Below are 24,120 nucleotides of genomic sequence, written 5' to 3'. Positions count from 1 at the left end.
AACCAAGTAATATCTGGGTCACATTGCCATAATATTAACTAGGGCTGCAACTAACGATTATTTTCACTGTCGATTAATCTGTCGATTATTTTCTCAATTAATCGATTAGTTGTTTGGTCTATAAAATGTCAGAAAATGGTGAAAAATGTGGATCAGTGTTTCCCAAAGCCCAAGATGACGTCCTCAAATGTCTTGTTTTATCCACAACCCAAAGATATTCAGTTTACTGTCATAGAGGAGTAAAGAAACCAGAAAATATTCACATTTAAGAAGCTGGAATCAGAGAATTTTGACTTATCTTTCTTAAAAAATTACTCAAACCGATTAATCAAAATAGTTGGCGATTAATTTAATAGTTGACAACTAATCGATTAATCGATTAATCGGTGCAGCTCTAATATTGACACAAGTTAAAGTTAAGCATGACTATCTGGACTACAAGTGGCACAACCATAGATCCCCAGGGCAGACAACAGTCTAAACATAGGTCTATGTGTACTACAATGAAATTAACCACAGTTTCATGAAAGTCAAATAAAATTTTAAAGCCCAAAGCTCATAGCCTTCTGTATTCCCAGGTCTCTGCACAGTTTCACTCACAACCACAGAGACTATTTCCCGATTGCTGCGGGAAGCCTGAGGCGCAGGATGAACAAGGGCTTCAGAGAACTGGGCTAATATCGTGGCAGATCCAGGTTACGTGTTCTCGGACTCCTCGCTAGTAGAGCAGGCTTTCCTCACCGCAACCGCACACACACGGAATAGCTGTCTGAGGGTTAAGCTGTGTGACCTGTACCCAACCACATTCATTTCTCTAAACCGCAGCCACCCACCTGCGGAGGATGAAGTGCAAATCACAGCTGATATCCACACGGAACCCGCAATGGAGGAAGATTCCTTTCTTTTCTCGCTGTACCTACGCACAACTGGACTTTTATTTATTTAGTCATTTTTACTCCAGTTCTGTGATAGGCTAAATAGTCGAATGATAGCTTCATCATTGCGATCAGTCATATAGAACGCTTCTCTTTGAGTGTTAGTGCACATGTAATTGGAAAGTCGGCAAGATGTGAAAGAGCACATTCTGCAGCTATGAGCTGTAGCATAAATAATATTCATATTGATGTCTAAGTGTGAGTCCATAGTGGCATAAACGGTAAATTCAAACACAGCATAAGGCTGGATGCAAACCAGGAGATGGTATGAAGATGGTTAACAGCAATAGGTATCAAGCATTTATAGATCTGATTGGTACCATGTCACAGATATTTCAAGACACCATACCTGTGATTAGAATTTTACTAATTTCTGTATTGTTTATCAACCATTCAACTACAGTCCCATTATTAAATTTACATTATGACGGTTTCATGTCACTTCTTTTGTGTACATATTTGTCTTCTCTCGGCAAAGGGGGAGCAACTGGTGAGTCGTCTGTGCAACAGTGATGTAAAACACATCCACTGAGGGACTCAAGGGGTCGCCAAAGTCATCAGGTTTCATATTCTACTGGTAGCAGCTTAAATGATAACGCTGCAATATTATCACATAACTCAAAACAGTCATTTATTACACTGCTCGTTTTTGGGAAAACTAATACTACTTCTGCAACGTGTTACTAAGTAACACATTACCACCCCACACTGTTAGTGTCAGGGGACAATAAACGAATATGGAATAATATACGCTAATTAGCATTTTCTCTCCATTTAACCGTCCACAACCCACCTGCTGCAGATCAAGGGGAAACTAAAGCTTCATGGCCCACAGGTGTAACCACAAATCAAGTCAAGGCACCAAGTCAACCTGCGCATTAACTGTGTGGAACTTGTCCTCAGCGGCAGTCACAGTCTACGATCGGCTCGGCCCTTGCGACGAGAACAATCTCTCCTCGCTGTTGCCTCATTCTCCAGATCCTATTTGTAGAGATTAGATATGCATCGAGGCATGGACTGGGGGGTGGCAGAGAAGGAAAGAGCCAGACACACAGATAACGCTATCTTTATGGACTTGCAGCCTCCATTACGGCGTGCAGCCTGTTTGGAGGAGGCACACATAAGTCTTCATGTCCCGTGGCACGGAGACCGCGTGAGTAACGGGTGGCGAGATTAACGATGGCATCGCTCACCACCCCACCCCACCCCCAACCCCCCCCACCTTCCTCCCATCAGTATCCGTCTAGCTCTCCGTCCACCTGCCTTGGGGGGAATCGGTTAAACTCAGCATATAAATCATTGCCCGCCGCACTGACGGTGCTTAGGCACAACGGTGTGGATTGGGAGTGTCAAACTTGAAAACATCACAACATTATTAGCGAAGGTCTGCCGGTCAATGAGGTGCTGGGGATCTCTGCATTGTCACCTGCAGTTTACGCATTCACAAACCTTTTCCTGGAAGGTGAATCTATCTTTACTGAATATGGAAGATATGACCCGCCGCAGTGTAAACATTAAAAAGCCTCTTCAATATCCTGTTGAGGGGATGGGATCAAGGGGATGGCAAACACAAGCCAAACATAAAACACTGCTTGACCTGAGGCCCATTTAACATGCAGTGCTTTATATAGACTAGCTGAAGTATTAACAAATGATGGACAGCCCAATTTCCCACTGCTGTGGGCAAAACCGCTCTGACATATAGCTTTGTAGCGTTTTCTGGAAGTGTGACTTCAAATATGCCATTGTTCCAGTTCAAAATTGCAAAAACAAGACTTGTAAATTACAGCGCCGCTTTCAGAGCCACACTTTCTGACACTGTTATTCCGAGCCGACATGCAACACTGAAACTGTAAGAACGTCAGCAGGTTCTATCAGTCTTTCAGACAGATGCGGAGAGCGGGAGGGAGAGAGAGAGAGAAAGAGAGATGAGGGAGATGCGGAGATGGGGCTGGATGATGAGGAGAATTTGTGAGGTAATGCGCAAGGAAGGATCTGAACAAATTATTACCATCATTACTTGAAGCCATTCCAGCCGGTCTGGACACTCCATTACAGGCAGAGGGAAATCATCTACAAACAGTTGGTTTGTTTTACTATCCATACAAAATGTCTGGCGTGCTGCGACTCTCACGGCGTTTAAACTTGAGCCAGGCATTTTATAAGCAAAAAAAAATCAAGTGTGCCCATTAATCTGACAAAACGGCTAGCAATGAATATTGGGATTCACTGATGACTAACAGTGAGCTCCTTAAGTATTTCAACAGCAACGTAATGTTTGTTTATTCCCTGTACTGTCATTACTTTCACACAGTATCTGAGGTCAAAGTGTAGCTTTGAGACCACTTTCAGACGTATAAATAAACAGAGTGATAATCCACAAGGTTCTTGTTTTGTTTTTGTTAGTTTTTGTCTGCATCTTTGTTGCTCAGCGCTCATTGCTGTGGTGTTTCTGCACTGCACTTCCCAGAGCTCACCTGTCAATCAAACAGTGTGGGCGGAGCTTGGATTTTCTGTTGATGCGGTTTGAGTTTCTGTAGGTGGCGCTCTGTTCTTTGTCTGTTCAGCCATGGTGGCTATCACTGCTCATGATAACTACCCAGTTCTTCTTCTGTTTATTCCAAACAAACAGCTGTTACTGCTGCCTCCTGTGCAACAGTTTTCCTAGGAAACAGCTACCAGACACCAGGTGTTAACAATTGCAAATGTAAAAGCTTTCCTGAACTGGGTATGGGTTGAATCATTATTACGTTATAACAATCGGTGAAAAAAATGTCATGGATTATTACTTTAAAAATTACTTTAAAAAGGCTGAGGCTGAAGTTAAAATTAACTTACAAGCCAACTACAACTTTAGGGCTGCAGTCCATTCTCTGACTGAAGTCATCTGAGGACAGACCATGGTAGAAAGTAAGACAGCACCTCCCTGTCCCCCACTAATTTCAACAGCACTTCTCAATGCAGGCCTATAATTCATGTTGTTCCTGGGTGACATTCTGGCATAATGCATTTCTCGTGTCTGCTGCTATCGCCTCACTCCGTCGCCGATGCAAACGTTCACTGTGCAGTCTGGTGGATTTTGGGGAGGGAGGGGGGAGGGCGGAGGCACCAAATTCAAAGAGAACCACAGCATTAACACAGGCAGCAGCGCTGTCATTAGGTATGACGCTCACACCGTCTAACACAATAAAGCCTGCTGTAAGTCAAGGCCCATTAGTCCTGAGTGATGACATCACTCCCATCAGACCCTGAGTTATGCCGCCGCGGTCTCGAGCCGGACTCAAGGAGAGGGATAAACTCGTCCGAAGATAAATCAATGGGGCTGAGCCTATTTTGAATGTTGCCTATGCGCTGCGTTCTATGGCCCTGTCTGATTTGCCCCCTCTGTCTCTCAGCTAGAAGGCAAAGGACATCTTGTGCAGTACGGCCAGTCAACATCCCAATTAGGACTGATGGATAGACTTTGTCAACCATGGATATAAAAAGAAGCTGGCCCTTAAATAGCATATATTAGGGAAGTCTCAATGCCATTGAGGATCCTTAATATTCCTCTCAACAGTCTGATGTTGATAGTGTTCACTTATAATCGATCAATCTTTTTTATCTTTGCTAGCTGAGTCAGGCTGCAGCTGATTCCTACCTCCAAGAGAAGAGATGTACAGTAAAACCTGAACCTTGGTCACCTGTGGTTCACGCTGCCCTAGACATCTGAACCCACTGTTATATTTAATACACAGAAGTGCGGATGTTAACACAATGTACTAGCAGGCACACACATCAGAAAGCTTCTGACGCACTACATGAGCTGCGAGCTACCATTAATCCTCAGGCTGCGGTGCTGGAGAAAGAGAGAGAGAGAGAGAGAGAGAGAGAGAGAGGAAGAGAGAAAAAAGAGAGAGAGAGAGAGGCTGGGTGGCGGGGAATCCATTCATATTTTACGCGCACCGTGCATACACCTCAGCTGATACAGTGAATACGGTGAATATGAACAAGACGCAATGCGATCCTTCAGTGTAATAGTATTCATAGGAAATCAAAAGGAAAGATAATCTCCAATGTGACATGGTGTACAGTAGGCATCAGATTTTCCATGCCGGGGTGGTGGCAGTTGATACTCATCATGTAAAAAAAGTTTCAGCCTAGACTTTTAATCAGCACTGACTGTATCAACAGAATCCTGTTGATAACTACCTGCTACTGCCAAGGACCATGAATATTTAAAATATCAAAAGATGTCAAATAAGTTTGAAATAATGGGCCAAAACCTTAAAAGGTCCATGCAGCATTTTTAAACATCAATATATCATTGGAAAATTGGTAACCATGGTTGAGCCAATTGGCAGCCTCTATCTCAAACCAGTGGCATTGTTAGAGCTAGTCTTTCTATAATTTAAGACTACATTTCCAATAAACCCCATTGCTTCCTGTCGAAAAGAGGATGCTACTACTTGTCCCCCCACCCCGTCCCAAGTTTTAGCTCAGTTTGCTCTGGAAGAACAGCATTTTCTGCCTGTTTTGTGCCATAAAGCAGTCCAGCAGATTTCCCATCAAAAGCAACCCTGCGGCTCACAATGTAATGTGTAGTGTAGAGGCTGGTAGAGCTTGCCAGTCTTCTGGGCAATAGTCTTGTTTGTTTGCAGTAATTATACTAATGTCTCAAATGTGGTAATGATTAATTAATGATAGAATGCTACCATTAAAATGAATATGTGGTTTTTAAAGGAGAATTCCAGCGTGATTGAAATTGTTGCTCATTTCCTGCATTCCCTTACTGCTATACATCATCGTTTTCCAGTGCTTTTATCATATTATGAGATATTTGGTATTTCTCCTTTGTTGTAGTCATGTTAAAAGTAAATATTTTGAAATAAACGCTGATATAATTGCTGCTAAATATTACAAGGTACTCCCAGTAAAGAAGAAGGCACCGATTTACCTTAACCGACTGAAATAGAAGTCTCCAGTTGTTGATGATGGATGGCAGTGGCTTGGTGAAAACTACAAATCGAAGCCAATACAGTTGAATAGCTGAATGCACCAGCATGTGCCTCAAATCATCGACATTTCAAATTTTAATTAGTAAAGATGGCAGAACTTGGCGATCTCCCAGCACGCGGGGCCGCGGACTCGAAACCGAGCCAAACAATAGGCTCCATGCAAATAAGTTCGCCAGTATATTAGCGCAAAATTACTAATGTAATTACATTAATGTATTAGGGCTGCCAGATAGCATCAAATGTGTTTAGCGTACACTGCATCCCGGAATGTCACAATAATAGCGGCGTTCTGAGCTGTTGTTTAGAGGGAACCGCGCCTTATCTCCTTAATTCAGGGCCACGATTATTGCTGGGCTAATTAAAACGTTGCAACAGTATCGCTTAAATGACCTCGCGAGGAGAGCGGCGCCGGGGCCCAGTTAAATATGCAGTTTCCTATTTGTTTACTTTCTCAGTCATCTGGGCCCACACACACAAACACACACAAACACACACACACACACACACACAGAGTAAACTCTCTCAGGTGCAGGAGCAGGTCCAGATTGATCCCTCATTAATATTTACCAACCCACAGCGTCTGAGTTGGGGAAGTAGAACAGTCTGAGCGAGGAGGTAGAGAGGGCAGGAGCAAGACGGCCGAGAAAGGAGACTGAGCATAAACTATGAGAGAGACTGAAGAAAGAACACAATGAACGGCTTAGAGGAGTTGAAGGTTAGACCCGTTTTTTTTGTTTTTTTTTAAACCATGAATAAGAATTAGAAGAGAGGAAATGCAACGGTAGAAGTGAGAAAGCCAGGAGCTAGGAGAGAAATGGAGGTGTTAAGACCTCAAGTCCCCTCTGCTGTTTGTGTTGAATGTTAAATGATGCAGCCAGACTCCCTCAGCCGTCTCTGCAACATGGAACACTGTGTGTAGCAGTAAATGGACGCTAATTTCTGCATCCAACACATATATATATAACTTCTGCTGTGCGGTCATATCCAGGGAATGGTACTATAGTAGGGTCCAAGACAAATGCAGAAAAAAGCTCCACCTCCAAACCTACAAACTGTAGCTTCAGCCAAGCAATCTGTGACATTATGAATGAATCCCAAGTATGCATGAATATATATTTTTATTATCATCATCCTGGGTTTCAGCAATGGAAAGTTTTAGTGTCCTATGGTGTAAATATCATTTCAGGGGCTTTTCTACCCGGCAAAGAATAAAAATCTGCGGCCTAAATGGATTCAAAATGTAATAAAAGCTGTTAATGTAATAGAATCCTGCATAATACAATAACATCACATTATTAACCAGCATGTATTACTTCATATATAGGGTGTAACATATTTTTAACTGATGATGTAATAATAATATTGACTAATCATGTAACAACGCATGAGAATAAGAAGAACTCGAGTGATTACCTCATGAAATAAAAATGTGTTACACCCCTAATGAAGTGGTAATCATGGTAAAAATCACAGTAAAAAAAAAAAAAAGATCCAGCAATTTCTCACATTAACAGGTTTTATTACATTTTGAATCCGTTGAGAGGGAAATTTTATTACATTTTGACGAGCTATTACATTATGCATCAGATGCCACTGGCCTTGGATTTTCACTGGGGGTTGTGTTGTGATTTTTTCTGGGACTACTCACCGTCGTTGAGGTCCTGGAGCAGGTTCTCCTGCCCCGAGAAGTCCAGCTTGACTTTGATGTTGACAGTGAGTGTCACAGACTGGCCCGGCTTCAGAGGCAGGTGAGACGACGCCTCCTCCAGCTCCCAGCTCAGAAACTCCCCGAACACTTTCTCTGCAAAGACAAAAGGGGAGACAAAGGCAAATAAAAAAAAAAGGCAGTGCAGAGAGAGAGAGAGAGAGAGAGAAGTATCATAGTCAAATCCCATGGGCAGCTTCTCTAGAGAGAACTCTACACATCCTGGTTCAAGGAGAAGCACTAAAAGCGTAATGAAAGAAGGTGCTGAAAGGACTCAACAAACACTTACTCAACTACAACAAACATTTTTTTTTTTTTTTTTTTTTAAACAAAAACATGTTTTCTTCAGGAACTGTACAAGCCATCAAATGAAACCTGCTGGGGGAAAAGCCAGCGAGACTGAATGCTGACTGGATACTTTAAAGCTGATGGGGACGTGATGAGGGCTGATGAGAACGAAATGGACAAGAAGACACCACAAACATTTTTTTTGGAACAGGAGAGCGGGATGACATTTCTGTGCTTGTAGCCACCCAAATGCAATTTGCTCCGCATACGTAAGCATTTCGCTGACAGATTCATTTAGACTTGCCGGCCGCTGACGTGATATTTGCTGCATATTGACACGGGAAAAGTAGGGAGCTGGGTATCTCATTGTGACTGCGGCAGGTTGCCACATCACAGAGGAAACCTGTGTTAATATGATGTTTAACCGCCTTCCGCAATTAGCCTCCAGGGTCTGGGTAAATTGCTGGCACTAAGCTGTTGATGGGTCACCTACCTACGAGTGCTTTTGGTGCCCAAGACTTGACAGTCTAATTTATGCCTACAACCCATACCACCTGAGACGGATGACTCAGCTGCATCCACTTCAGCCAGGAACATCAAATGAATGATACATCAACTGAATAAACCATGTGTTCTGCCTACGCAGGTGTGCCACCCCTGCTTTTAGGGATTGTGGAACAGCTACAGGCTGGTAATAACAGCAGAACAGTTTCCACATCACTGCTTGATCCATAACCAAAAACTTTGAAACCCCCCCCCCCCCCCGCCAAAAAAAAAAAAGACGCCGATTGCATTAAATAAAGATTTTGTGAATAACACGCCACTTTAAATATTCATAAACATAGAGCTCCATTGACTGAATTAATGGAGGGAAGGAAAGAGAGGGGGAGCAGAGAGGGAGGCGCCAATTGTGCTGCGGGGAAATGAATAAAAATTGAGAGAGGGGAGGGAAAAAAAACAAAACAAGCCAATTCACTCTGACGTGCAAGCCGGCTTATTCAACAGGTAGACAGCTAGGACTGCCGGTGATAGCCGTGACGTTGCGATCACACCACTAAGCTGTGAGTCACGAGGAAACGGCAGCCACAATCACTGTCGGGAAATCTCCCCGGCCTTATTTGAAGTATTAAGCAGAGACGTGTGAATATACTGTATGCAGATCACGTCAGCGCACCTTTAGACCAGACATGTAACAAGCTCCATTTCAATAGCTGCCCAAAACGCTTAGGCTCGCTTTTCATTTCCTCACGTTCTGACTCGCTCCTTTCTCTTTCGGCCTCGATAGTCTACCTGTCGGAAAATAGCGCAGGTATGTGTCACGGGCACCAATCAGGGGCGAATGCACAAAGAGCGGAGGAACGTAATTACAATCACCTTTGATATGAAAGGAGAAAGGAATTGCGCGAGGTACTGTGCGACTGTTAATCACCGCAATTCCACAAATAAAGCTCAGATTAAAAATTCAGGAGGCTCGCACATTCCATTTCAGACCCAGTCAAAAAGTAATTAGGGAACAAAGGCCTGCGGGTGTAGCCAATTGAAGCAATCAATACAGTGTCGGCAATAGGCTTGAATTAGCATAAAGTTAGACTCAACACCACACAGAAACATCCGGGATCCCCTCTACACTGTTATGCTCTGAAACGCACACATAACATGCACAAAAAACACAGGAACATTGAAAGCAGGCCAAAGAAAACATTCAAAGGACAATCAGATGTACCACTGCTACTCCAAGTATATGGGATGGGGACAGAGGGGTGCATTTTCATACCCGATGAACTGATCTACTAGTCTACCTTGCCTCAATCACTGTCATTCCAGCTGCCCTGTATCATGCACTTCAGAGACAGACATGCTCCCGATGTACTCAATCATTCTCTGAAAGGGAGAAAACATGCTGCGATTAGACAAAGCCTGTCAATCTCTTAGTATGATGAAATACCCACCTCACTGTAGCTTAGGTTGGAACATCTTTTTTTTTTTTCCCCACAAAAAGAGACAGCAACTTGCCAGGGGCTTCAAGAAGCAGCAAAGCATTGTATTTTCACTTTAACTATGTAAAAATAGTTATTTTTTTGTGGAGGAGCTTTCAATTTTTAGGACGCTCCATAGTCAAATAATATTTCTCAAAAACTTGACCGTGACAAAACAATGAAAGTCACGGTTCACTGTTCTTTCACCTAATGCGGACTGCATTAGGCCACAGACTAGCCTCGCAAGCCAGTCTGGCTCGCAAGGCCAGCTATAGACGACATACATGTAAATCAGTCTGAAGCATCTTAATAGTACAGTCCTGTTCACACTACTTCTACCGCCCTCTGTCGACTGCTGGAGAAAGTACAACTTCTCCATGTGCCACAAAACAAATTCCATCGTCAAACTGAGCACCTTTCTCATATGTCAGGTCGGTCTGTGGCTGTGTGCCGGCAGAAGGAGTAATGCTGTTTGCTTTGCCATGCCAGATGTCTCCCTGTTGATGCTCCATCTTTTGTTCATTCGTTTCCCAGAAAGGATGCAGAGGGCGGGGCGTCCTGGTGGCTCAGTGGTCTAAGGCGCGTACCATATAACCGGGACGTCCTGGGTTCGAATCCCCCTCTCTCTTCCCCCCTTCCTGTCTCTCTCAACTGTACTGGCTAATAAAGCAGAAATGCCACAAAAATAATCTTTGGGAAATGGGAATGTCCATATTAAAATATATATTCATTACAAATTTGGTAATTCCTTAGAATATTCAAGGACTAGGCGTATTCAGTGCACTCTCCTTGTACTTACATTAAAAATGCTGTGGTTCCAAAAGTAATAGGAACAAAATAGATGGTTGCCAACCATAGTGAGCAGATTTCTCTTGCAGGCTTTTTGTTGCATGATCAACTACACTGCAGTGCAATTAGTAGGCCTAACTGTCCCATGCTGATACTTAAAAGCATTGTCAAAAGACCCCATCAAGTAACAGGGGGACACTTTAAAGGAATAGCTCACCCAAAAATGAAAATGTGGTCTTCATCTACTCACCTTCATGTCAGTCAAAACACAGTTTGTATATCCACATAACCCACAGCAAGTTTGCTAGCCCTGCTCCGTATCAGCCTTCTCCAAAAGAAGTAAAGTCCTGGTTCTTTAGAGTTCCAAAAAGGGCATAAAAAATGGCCATAAAATGACTCCAACTCAACCCAAGTGTTCTGAAGCCAAACGATTACACTGTGGGTCCAAAAGTCCAAAATTTACCTCATTATCTCCTAGATTTTTCGCACTTGTTTTGCACCGTGCCAACAATCACAACAGCAGCAAGTAGATGCCATCAAATGCCATTGGAAATATTATAATTAGGAGTAGCGAACTCTTGAACCCAATAAAGTGATATATACAAATGGGAAAGTCATTTTTTTTAAATAGTTTATAAAATAGTCATTAAAAAAGCTACTTTTGTTACAGGTTCCATTTTGTTATTTTTGATTAAAAAGTACTACACAATGACTTGTATTCACAACTGTAAAACCTGAAAGCACAAGCTTATGAGGAGCACATGAAGGCAGCAAGACTCCTCCGCCAGATCAATGTAGGGGCGACCAGAGCTCTCTTCTTTTGGACCCACAGTGCAATCGTTTGGCTTCAGAACACTTGAATTATGCTGTACGAGCTGTTGAGTCATTTTATGGTCATTTTCTGCCCTTTTTGGATCTCGGCCAGTTTAGTTCTTTTGGAGAAGGCTGATAAAGAGCGGCACTAGCAAACTTGCTGTGTGTTATGTGGATATGCAAACTTCACGGGTGTTTCTACTGACATTAGGGTGAGTAGATAAAGACCAAATTTTCATTTTCGGGGTGAAGTATTCCTTTAGGACGTCGTTCTGTATGAGGCACAGCGAGAACACAGCAACCTTTTCTGCTGCCTAATGGAGACAAGAAAAGAACAAGCTGCATTATGGCTGCGGAGCAGAAAGAAGTACATACCAATTTGTGCTAATTATCAGCCTCTCAAACAGACTGGGAACAATCGCCTGCAGAGGGGTTATTTCAAAGGCGGCTCATCAGCTAGCAGCTGTCCAGGGGTCACTCTGGTTAGCATAAAACAAGCAGATTCTCTGCTATAAAGACTGCTGCCACACTGAGCCCAAGGTGAAGAAACAAAACACTGAGTCTATGACAGATCCGCTTGTTCTTACTTGAGCTACATGAGGGACAGCAGAAATATCGACATCTTGATTTGGGACAGGTGGCCAGACCTTGGTAAGAATGCCTCGTTTTATCCCAGAGTAGCGCAGCATTCCTCCTGGATTCCTGAACAGACTATATGCAATGACTCTGACGAACACACTTGACACACCAAGATGACAACTGAAGAAAGGCTTGTACAGTATAAAAAACAGCACTGACTGAGGCTGCAAGATAAGAACAATCTCTTCGTCCTCTTCTTCATCCTCCTCCTCCTCCACATCTCAGCTAGTAGCACGCAGCATCCCAGTCTAGTTGCTCATGCAGGCTCTTCCTGAGTCACTTCATATGACCCCAAACACACACACTCCCCACTGTGCATCTTGCCCTTGAGCAGGTACTTAGTGGACAAGTGGCCTCTTCACCTCGCTTTAGTATAGCCTTACCACTTGCTGATACATCTTTGATGTCTAAAATACCATTACCCCCACTGAGCCATGTGGGCTTTGCGCAAGCCATGGAAATGGTAAAATGAGTCAATCTACATAGCATTCCTGGCTTTGCCCAGCTAGTAGAGGCTGAAGAACAATAGATCTGCAGCCGATTCAGTGTAAAAGCCTGATAAAGGATGAGACACCGAAGTCTCGAACCCTCCAGGTATGTTTGAGCTGGTTTGATCTATTTGACATGTTGATACTACTGAAAAAATACTGAAAAATATATGCCAGACAGACTACCAAGAGCACCTCTGGCAGAGGGCTCTCGGTTTGCTGTTACACACCTTCCCCCGCCATACATGACGTCTTTATCCCAGATGGACTGGGTCTGCGAGAGAAACTCCTTTGAGCTTCCAGAAACAAACTCAGTCCTTGCTTGCTGTGAGACAAAGCGAATCCACCAAGAACCATGAGAGATTGATACAAAGAATGCGAGAACAAGGAGAGAGATGGGGGGGGAAGAGAGAGAGACAGTTCACAACTGGCCGCAGATGCCTTAAAAACATAAATAATAGGTGTGCCATTCCAGCTTCACCCACTGTAAAATGTCTGGAAGAAAAGTTTGGATTGGAAAAAGCCTAATTTACAGTCAAGCTTGTTCTAAAGAGGAGTGAGAAGCGAGAGTTTACACTTGGCGGTAAATATACTCTAATGCTCTCAGTGCGCTGTCAATGAGCCAAGAAGTCTACATCAGGGACCGTCATCACAGTTTGCCTTCCTCTACACTAAATACAGGCCTTGACATGCTTGTGGGCACATGACAGGAATATATTAAAATTGAAGAGAATTATCTAGCCAAGCAGTATAATATTGACAGGAGCCACATCGTAAGACAAGACTTATAAGCATTAGCCCATGGCCGGAGGATACACAAGTGGGGATTTTCTTCAATTAAACACAGAACCCTGGGTTCACTCTGGAGACATCAGATCAATTCCATATTTCCTGTATATGGAATTGATCTGACACAAACAAACACACACACACACACAGAGGCTCCCAGCTCCTTCTCCTTTACTGATTTGTTGTGTCAACAGACTCCAGATGAGTGCATTGGAAAAAGAAGAGTTGCTAAACAAAACTTATGTCTCTTGGGCTTGTCCTTGATCTATTGCCTCGCCCCGGTTTCAAATGAGCCAGGCAGAGATGGTTTTCAGTCAACGTCTTATTAGGTGCGTTCTGTGAATAGCAGTTCAAGATGTTTCATTACTGGGTTTCTGACCGGGTGACAAAGTGGGTAGGATGACATGCAGGAAAGAACGGCACTTGAGAAACAGCCTCTTCATCTAGCGACTTTGCTGGAGTAAACAAAGAGTGCGGCACAAAAGGACAAAGCAGAAGTTAAAAAAGCAATGTGCTCTAGGTGTCAGGATAACTGGTGGCAATGTTTGGAGGTGTAGGATGTTACAGGCAAAGTTCCTCTCAGTTGCTACTGTGTGTATCACTCTATATAGAGTTGCCAACAACTCAGAAGACTACACTACTACTATAGTATCAAAGTAAATTGGAATCTCCAAAAGCATTGCTGTTCATTAAGATGAGAGAACATCTCTCAAATCATAAGAAAAATATTTGTACATCCAGGAAGCCTCTGCAGGAAGTGCTAAAGACATACTCAATACATAACTCAGCTGAATTCATTAATTTGATCACAACTTGACGCAAAAAGACTCAAAAGGGTTGTTATATTGGATTCATGCACTGAAACAACAGATGTTTCAAACCCTAACAAGTTAACATGAAAAAAAACACTCAATACACCTCAATACAGAGGTGGGGAGTCGTGTGACTCGAGGTACATCACTTGGACTCAAGTCAGACTCAAGTCACAATTTGAATTGCTTGAGGCTTGACTTGATGCATGAAGAAAATACTTAAGACTTGACTTGGGTTCTGCTGACTTGGGACTTGACTCTGACTTGTATTTTGATGACTTGAAAAGGTTTCTAAAGTCTTGACTTGAGATCTTGTGTTTGTGTAAATGACTTAGATTGAAAGTGATGAGATTTGTTCCAGCAGACGACTGAATTTAAATTCTGTTTTCTGAATTTGTATGGAATGGTTGAATTTATTGAAGTTGAAACTGATTATAGAAATCAAACTCATGATGCTCTTACCAAGTTTTTATCCTATTAAAACCATATTGCATTGAAAAGTGAGAGATATTTAGTTTTCTTTAAGATATTAAATTGACACTGGACTCTTGATTTGTTCTGACTTGCTGTTCTACATTTAGACTTGAGACTTGACATTAATGACATGGACTTGACTTGGACATGACTTGGTAATCTACATTTAGACTTGGGACTGGACTTGAGACTTGTGCCTCAAGACTTGAGACTGACATGGGACTTGAGCAAAGTTGACTTGGTCACACCTCTGCCTCAATATAATCTAAAATTCTTCAGAGGTTCCCTTTCCATTACAATGCAGTCAACCCCCTCTTGTTCCTATTGTCTAAAAGATTAACTGTACTGCAAACACCCAGTTTCCTCACGATGTTGTGAACACGTTTTTTAATATTGGAAGCAAACTATGAATGTGTAATTTTTATATATTTGTCAAATTTAATTTCCTCCCCTTCCATAAAAGCATATCACCAGACATCCACGCTAATTGCCTCTGTACCATTTAGCAAGGCACTGGGTCGCCACTGTGATTTTAAAACCAAGGTGGGTGGGGAAGCTTTTGCCCAATGAGAGGCTACTAGGCAGACTTGTGCTGTGGTAAAAAAAACCCTCAAATTTGTTAATTACTCCTTCAAAACACCAGAAAGCACTTCTTACGTTTTGTTCCTTTCGTTACTTGACAATAAGTTCCCTGGGACTGCTCCGACTAAATGAATGGCTGTTCGCAAACAGTTTGATAGCACCATGAAGGGATGGAGGTGGGTTATTTTTTTTACCCGTTTCCTCAAATTTATTGGTCCACATCACATCAGTCAAAGATGGAGGACAGCAGTATCAAAGGAAAGTACAGTGAGGCTAAACAAGACCTGTACAAATATTGTGGCGTTACTTATTATTGCAGATTGGCTGCGTTGGCCGTCTGCTTCTTCAGCGCCTGCGGTGGCTTTACGGATGCCGGTTCCCTCAGCCTCAGGCTAGATGCCGCTTCGAGGTAGACGGCTCATCAAAATGAGTGGCAAGTGTTGGGGTGGGAATTTGACCAACTGCGGGGGAGGAGGGCAGGGCTAACATTACACTTGGCTGCCCACAATATGAAAGGTTGCATATCGCAGCTTTAACTTTGGCATCGGAAGTTTACTTTTCAGCATTGCAGCCTCAGTGAAATGGAGAGCTACGTGACTCAACTGTTGATCGAAAACTTTTTGTCAGGAACATATTGCTGCTGTCAGTTGGGGAAATTAGGAGTGGCGAAGAATAGAGGGTGGGGGGGGGGGAGAGAGAGAGAGAGAGAGAGAGAGAGAGAGAGAGAGAGAGGGTGGGAAAGACAAAAAGGCGAGAGAGAGAGAGAGAGAGAGAGAGAGAGAGAGAGAGAAAGAGACAACCAGAGTGAGAAAGGCTGCAGATCTGAGGACCAGAGCAGGTGTTGAACAAAGAGATGTAACACAGAGTGAAAAGCCATGGGTGCATGAAAGGTGTAGAACCAAAGACAATGAGCAGTGATCTCCCTGGCACCGTGGGCAGGGGAGCCGCACAGGGCCAAAGAAGAGACTCGCTAGGGAGGTGAGGGAGTACATCAAAGGCTGCCCTGACTAAAACCAGCACTGATCACACACACAGTGCTGCATATTTGGAAAACATAATAATCATGTTCTACTGCTGGTATTTTCCACACTGCTTCCACACTATATGCTGTAAATTGTTATATTTTCATGCACAGATTTTTAATTAATCAATACAGTTTCATCTAATCACTGCTGGAAACATAGGGAGAGATGAAAGTAGCATAGACAGACAAGGCTTTAAGCCAGTTTTGATGGTAAACTGTCCGATAGGGGTACCGACCTTTGGTGCTGACGGTCTTGGAGGTGAGCTCCAGAGTCTCTATGTCCTCGGTGCCGATGTTCTCCAAGGTGATGGTCAGCTGCTGGGTCTCTCCGTTGAAGAGCTGGACGGACACTGTGCTGGACAGCTCCTCTTTGGACATGGGCTGAGGCGTGTGGGCTGACCTGTGGACGACAGAGGAGATACGCAGCGGTTTAAGGAACAGCTTTATCACTCACACTGTTTTAATGTACAGTAGTGTTTGTTTTTTACTGATTCTCTTTCAATACTCACAACTTTTTTATTACTTAAGGGGCAGTATGATTTTTACTGCCCTATAGCACAAAAGGTGGTTGAGACTTGTGTAGAAGGAGATCAGCTCTATCAATGTTGCAATTCCTACTGGTTGCTGATAAAGGTTGATAAAGGTCATGGATTACTGAATGACCCTTTAAACCTAAGTTTTTTTGTAAATCGTATAAGTATAATCTTATAATTTTCAATATTTTGGTTTTCTGTTTTGCTTACTGTTGCTTCATGGATGGATGTAATGTGGTTCAACTTGATAAATGTAATGTGATTACCTGTCCACTAGATGTCACCATGATGACCCCCCCCCCCCCCCCCTCCCCCTCTATGATTGTATAATATCTTTTACCCTTGACTCCAATGCGCACCTTTTGTTGAAAGCAGATTTGAATGGTTTGACGAAGCATTATCACTGTCACCTTTTGATCATTTAGCAGAGTGGCCTGCTGGTTAAAGGACCATCTCATAAACATTGCAGGTTTGATGCCTGCAACAACCAAGGTGTCCATCAACAGCCATGTGTCATTTTCAATAAGAGTGTCAGATAATGAATGAATGTCCATGTTCGGGAAACTGATAGATTTACTGACTTTATCTGACTTATACATTTGCTTGCCAAGAATGAATGAGCTCCATGAAAAATTAAACACTAAACAGCCAAATATGGAGTTTCAGCCACAATTTATGGCTAATTGTTGGAGTTTATGGAGAGTGGATATTACAGTTTATACGCACACAAACCCACCACTCCTTGTGATTTATAATAGGAAACTTTCAGCCTTTTTGAATAAACCATTTTTAAAGAGTAAATCTATGCAGTTTTATAAATGAGGCTGCTGGTGCTGCTCCGCTGACAGGCTAATCCACAGTCTTGTGTCCCTTTCTTCCATGCACATCTGTGACAGCTGAAGAGTGAGTTACTTACTGCAAAAGTGTTGTCTGTCCACATTAAGGCAAACTGGTCTTACATAAGACTGTCCTAGCATCTCCTTCAAACCAAGTCTGTTTACTGAGGTCAATAATTGCGCTAGAATGCTCTCCTTACAACATTAACACATAGCTGCTGATGTACCAAATATGGCTTTCTGACAGATGACCACTTTCCAATAATTCTCTGTGATTATTATTATTTATTAAAACCTTTTCTAAGTGGATAGAGCCATGAACAATTCCTATTTAAGAAAACCTATTTTATAGTAAAGTATTGACTGGGCTACTGCTAATATAAACCTTCAGTGCCTACAAGATTGTTTCTTGAATTGATGGGTAGAAGGTGTTTCTAAAAAATATGTAGTCTAATATGTAGTCTAATTTCCTAGGACTTATGCTAGGAATTATGCTGTTAAATGCTGTTCAATTCTGACAGATGACCACTTTCCAATAATTCTCTATGATTATCTATGACAACAGGCACGTAAAAAAAAACAATCATAAATAATATGGTAAACAAACAATTTTAAAATAAACAATTGTAAAGGAGGCGTTAGGGAACAAGCAACAGTTTCTCATAGTCCCTGTACGTTTATTAAAGCCTTTTCTAAGTGGGTAGAGCCATGAACAATTCCTGTTTAAGAAAACTTATTTTATAGGAAAGTGTTGACTTAATTCCTGCAAAGAACACAAACCTGGGCTACTGCTAATATAAACATTCAGTGCCTACAAGATTGTTTCTTGAATTGATGGGTACTAGAGAAGGTGTTTCTAAAAATATGCAGTCTAATATGAAGTCTAATTTCTTAGGAATTGTGCTGTTAAATTCTAAATTCTAAGTATTGCCTATTTAGTTACATCTGTAATTACATAGTAACCTTACTATTCTTACTATTTTCATTTACTTCTTATTTATACCTACTATTTACCTGACGAATACCTAGTACCTGGTAAATACCTAGTAAAAAAAAAAAAAACATAAATGTGAGGGCTGAAAAGACTGCTTAAGGTTTACGTACATGCTAATTTATTTCTTAAGTATCATTTACAGTGGTACTCAGAGTGACATATACCTATTGCTCAGCTGTCCTTTACCCACCCAAGGTTTGCCAGGTAGGCTAGGTGAGGCTATGTAGGTTAGGTAGGCTTGCTATGCCTCTCCAACATGCTAGTTTGTGTCTTGTGCTTTGTTTTGCTGCAAACTGTGCTACAGCATTTTGTTCTGTGATTGATTGTCGATTAGTTAGCTCTAGGTGGGCTTGTTCTCTGTACGGCCCTTTGACACATGCATGTGATTAAGGGCTACAGAAATAAACTAACTTGACTTGACCTATCGATGGTCACTGAAGAAGGAAAAGGTAATCAGAGGTTAAGGAGGAAAATCAACCTCCATGCTGCTTGAATGCATTTTTCCAATATTTTAAATGGACTGGGAGTGAGGTGAACAGAACAACAGCAAAGTCGACTGAAAAAAATCGATGCTAAAAATGAGATTGAGATTGAAAATGACTTATATTGTCATCTATCACCAGTATACATATTAAATAGAACTTCTCAGTCTAGCCTAAATATATTAATGACTACCCAGCAAAAAAAGCCCTTGCTGTGTATAAGACATCAATCTTACATAGAGCTTGCAGGTCCAGAGTTTTCAGAAGCTGTAGCCATCTCTCTTCTCTAAGTAAAATCTTAGTTAATTCATATACTAGAGCGAAAGGGAGTGTGCGAGACCATGAGAGATCAACATGTGCTCTCTACAACTTCATCATACTTCATTATGCTTGAGCTTGTTCAGCATCATAACGTCAAACTGGATGTCAACAAACACTCAGCCTGAGGCTACAATATCAATGCCTGGTCCTGACTGTTTACACTCCTTCTGAGGGCAGATCAATGAAAAAAATTACTCTCTAAAATGTTGTTACTCATGATGCAAATTCATCTTAATTTGCATAATAAAGAACTGATTAAAAGAAATGAAAATCGAAATGGTTTTTTAAATGTATTTGCATATTTCAGTAGATATTATTCTTATCCGTTACACTCCATCAATGACACTGTATTCTGAAACATGCCTGAAGGGAGGCGTAGATCTATAGCCGATGTTCTGAGCATTCAAAGACACTATGAATAATAAAAACTAATGTTTAGCACTGGTGTTAAACATAAGAGCAAAAGAGAAGCCATAAGCACTGCAGTTTTGCGCTGGAGGCTAACGGGCTCTGAGTAGTCAATGAGGCACTTCATAGACTAGGGCCGAAGCTTAAGGTCTACAATTGGACCCAGCGAGGACCCAAGAGACCATGAGAGGCATTTGTATTCTATTTGCTTCATGTTTCTGCTGCGGTACACAAGAGAATAAAAAGATCTTCCACATCAAAAGCTGCGTTTAGAGGCATAGCTCTACTGTCAGAAAGATTTACAACACTCCAATAAGGTCAAAGGAGCAACAAAAATGTCACATATTGGACATTGGACGTGCAACCGATGCAAAAGAATCCTTTTTATTTCAAGATCATAATGAGCTTCAGGCTTCACTTATAGCTTCAACAGGCTCATAAGCCTGGAGTGATTTCTCCTCTGTTGTGACTCCTACCTTTATGGGGTCAAATGATTCACTTCATCTAACATATGTATCTACAAACATTTTTGCATTCAGTAAGGGTGATTCATAAAATTTAATGACATTCACGCATGTGTCATAAAATCATGCTGCAGTGGAAGAAAAACCACCTGCTAGCCTGATGAAGCTGTAGGCAAAAAAAGATTCTTTTACACCAAGTCTGTTGTTTTGAGTGGATGTGAGTGTGCAGTTACAGCCATAAATGTGTGGCATAAAATTTAATAACATTCACATCTGTATCATAAAATCATGTTGCAGTGGAAGACATCTGATACTCGGCTGTTTCAGTTAGGCCAGGTATTATAGCCATTTCTGAAATTATTTTTGAATATGAAAAAATGCTTTAATTTTTACAAAAGTTTGAGAAAGTTCTGTCGCAAGGCGTCACGGGGCATCAGCATATCGTCAGCTTTAGGAGCATGTGAAAATTTCCCAACACCGTGTCTCTTAAAATATAAGAGTTCTGCAGGCGATAACTTTGGCTGTCTTTGATGTTTTGTCATATATTGAAAGTGGTTCAATGCACAATTCTGCACCCAGATTGAGCTCCTCGCCGCCTACTGCGCGATTTCAAAAACTGCAAGACACTCGGTGTGAAGACTGGGGGAGTGGAGGGGGGTTTGGGGTTGGAGGTGTAGTGTTCGTGGGCATGTGATATCAAAAGTTTTTCCTCGAGCACAGCTGCATCTCCAACTGAACACCGGCGGCTAATTTTAACCACTGGATGGCGAACCGAGCCAGGTGTAGTGAGATAAATACGGCAGCGACACATTTGGACTCTAATGTTGACAATATGACCGCTGATCAACTACATAACTACATAGTTCTAACTACCAGTTTACAACTCAAAAGGTGTTTTAGTGTGGAGTTGCTGTTTAAATGTCTTTAGCTGTCAGAATAGAGTGAGAGTAACTTGTACTATTATCAGTGTTAACTGCCCAGTTTATATCATGGTCTTGCCATAAATCAGCCATGTTCAAACATATTCACATTTAGAGAAAATATTATTGGACCTTTGTTAATCTTTTAGTGAGATAGTCCCTTTGCAACTAGGAATTTTTAATTATAGGTTCACAAAAACACCTGCCAACCAACCTTGTTAGCCAGTTCACCAAAACACATTGTGCGATTCCCCAAACCTCATGATGCATTGCTGTGTACAGCTTGGTGAAACTAAGATATTTAGTGAAAAAAACAAATTATATGAATAGACTAGCATCCATTGCCTGCACCATGTCACTGAAGCATTGGTGTTTGCTTGCATAAACAAGGGCTAATGTTTCAATGGTCTGAGGAAACAGTAATAACATGGTTATGTGGAACCCATAGTCATGACTTTAGGGAATAATTATCACACAATTATGATAATGACAGCTTTGGGTGTTGTTATGCAGATGAGGCCGTGGACTGTATAAGGGGGCAGAGAGCTTCTGACCGTGGCAGTGAGGTGCTGAGCTGCAGACGAGGCAGGGAGGGAATGACCTCTACCAAACAGCCACTGGTCTTCACACAGGCCAGGCCCTCCAGCAGACAGTCACTGGTCACGCCAAACACTGACGTGTGGTAACCTGGGGACGATATCGGACGAGAAAAACAAGCATTATAAAACGGATAGTTCCAGTGCTCAGTTCTGGTTGGCTGAGTAAATGCTCAAAGCTGTTGTAAAATACCGGATAAACACACATCTTTGACTGCATACCAGTTAGCAGCAAATGAACAGCAAAGAAAAATCACCACTCACTACTTAAGTATTTCTTAGTAACACTCTTTGGCAGAAGATAACATTTAAGCCACTTGAGGCCGTGGTTTACAGTAATTTCAGAATAGTTAAGTGGGGTGCCTAACAACACCTGTTATCTGTTCTGAAAACACTGTAAACCACGTCCTCAAGTGGTTTATTGCTTAAATACAGGACAGGAAAAGATGATTAGCCAAAGCAGACTACATTGTGTTGAGATCCCAAAGTTCAAAGAGTTACTGTTAATGCTTTTACAATCCATGGCCTGACAAAAAAGCTCTTCAATTGGTTCGTGGAGAAAGGAAGGTTACATTGAGTTTTGTAGTGTTTCCTCTAATAGCTCAATGCTCTCTGAAGGCCCGGATTAAAGAAAGCTCATTTATCCTATATGAGTGAGAGGAGCAATACAGAGCAGTTGTCTGGGCGACCTGAGGCTTCACAGGGGATAGAAAGAAGGGAATCATCACACTATCCTTCTTCCTTCACCATTTAACCAAGCCCAGTAGGAGCAGCTTTTGTTTAAATTGAAAAATAGGTAATGCTGTAAATTCAGTGCAATTTTATGTTCTGGGTATACTATATATCCAGATATAGAAAACTGAAACGTATAACAACAGTAATTATTTACACAGAATGCCAAACAGTAACATATAAAAATGAGAATAATAATATAGGCCTATATCGCATTTTACCATCAGCTGTTGACATGGTTTCCAATGCTTTCCGCCCTCTAAATGTCACATCTCAGCAACTCAGTTATCATAGAAAATTCTGACTGTGGAGTCAAAACAAACTGGCCTGTAGGGTAATGCTGTTTCGAACACCATATATCTGACAACTAACAAGCGCGTAATTTGTGATAAGCTGCGACCAGCTTGGCGCTTTGAGCAGGGATCAGGCCAGCCAGGGCGCTTGGTGGCATGCAGCGCCAACACCGACATGCACATTCAACAATTAGGCTGCAGTGGCCTACATGTTTTGGGGGAAGCCAGTATGCATGAAAAAATAGTTGTGCTAAATTGCCTCATTCGGGATTAGAATTCAGGATCTCTGGTATGGTAAACCTGAGCTGAACTCAAAGTGATTCAGGCTCACAATGTCATGCACACAGACCATCTCACACTGTAAGGATGCTTCTCTGCCTCTTTTCCTCTCACCTTCTTGACAAATTTGCTCTACCCAAGACTTGGGAAGCTCGTTCTCCACAAGGTTACAAGTATTGACTTGGCATTCTTGGATGTGATATTTAGCTGTTTCTTGTGAGAGGAAGCCTCGGGAAAGGGATTTAATTTTAGCCAATTAAAAAACAGCTTTGAGGTAAATAAGGGTGTTTGGCTGGAACAGAACAGATAACAGGAGAGGAGTGGCTCTAAAGAAGTTATTCAAATGAAGTCGCACAAAGTAGGCACACTAGTGCCAGTTCGCATAATTTCAATTTTGGGGCGCATTTGCATTCGCATTTGACCAAAAAGATTGCACTTTAGAGCCATGTGCCAATGGGGTGAGGTGATTTCCCTCGCTCCACTAGTATGAAGATAATGTTGCTTAATTAAAGAAAAAGAAAAGAAAGAAGAAGAAGAAGGAGGAGGAAGAAGAAGGAAGAAGGAAGAAGGAAGAAGAAGAAATTCATTTGCATTGGAAACAACTGAAACTATCTCACTCCACTGGCATATTCTTCCACTTTTTTTAAGAAAAAAAAGGATTTTAAGACTTGCTCGATCTTGCCTGATTTAAACAGTGTATGCAGGAGTAAGTGTATGCTGAGCAAGTTTGAGCAGCCTATGTTTAACATCTGAATGATGGAATAGCCTTTCAGCTGGCCTCACCATTGACAGTGATGTTGCCTGCTGTACGCGGGACGCCAACCAGGGTGACGGGGTACAGACCGGACTCTGCAGGCAGGGACAGGGCCGCAGGCAGGGATTCAAACTCCACTCCAGAGGTCAGCAAACCCTGGACAGAGGATAAAGTAAGATGTGGCATGATATACATAT

At 42.0% G+C, this 24,120-nt stretch overlaps 1 protein-coding gene across 1 annotated transcript in view; it reads right to left on the bottom strand.

Annotated features, from left to right (window-relative positions):
• Positions 1–24,120, bottom strand: part of trappc9 (trafficking protein particle complex subunit 9) — a 171,338-nt gene that overhangs the window by 108,328 nt on the left and 38,890 nt on the right. The window contains exons 14-17 of the mRNA XM_071537471.1: positions 23,953–24,079; positions 21,824–21,956; positions 16,548–16,711; positions 7,581–7,733 (exon numbers count right to left, since the gene is read on the bottom strand). Of these exons, the coding sequence (XP_071393572.1) occupies positions 7,581–7,733; positions 16,548–16,711; positions 21,824–21,956; positions 23,953–24,079 (577 nt within the window). The remainder of the gene's footprint in view (positions 1–7,580; positions 7,734–16,547; positions 16,712–21,823; positions 21,957–23,952; positions 24,080–24,120) is intronic.

This window comes from Centroberyx affinis, unplaced genomic scaffold (assembly GCF_046629955.1).
Source record: "Centroberyx affinis isolate AG114_WGS23_722 - 3 ecotype Tasmania unplaced genomic scaffold, CSIRO-AGI_Caff_v1 ptg003056l_1, whole genome shotgun sequence".
Lineage (NCBI taxonomy): Eukaryota > Metazoa > Chordata > Actinopteri > Beryciformes > Berycidae > Centroberyx > Centroberyx affinis.
The sequence above is the reverse complement of the archived record's forward strand: the minus strand, read 5'-3'. Positions and strand labels throughout refer to the sequence as shown.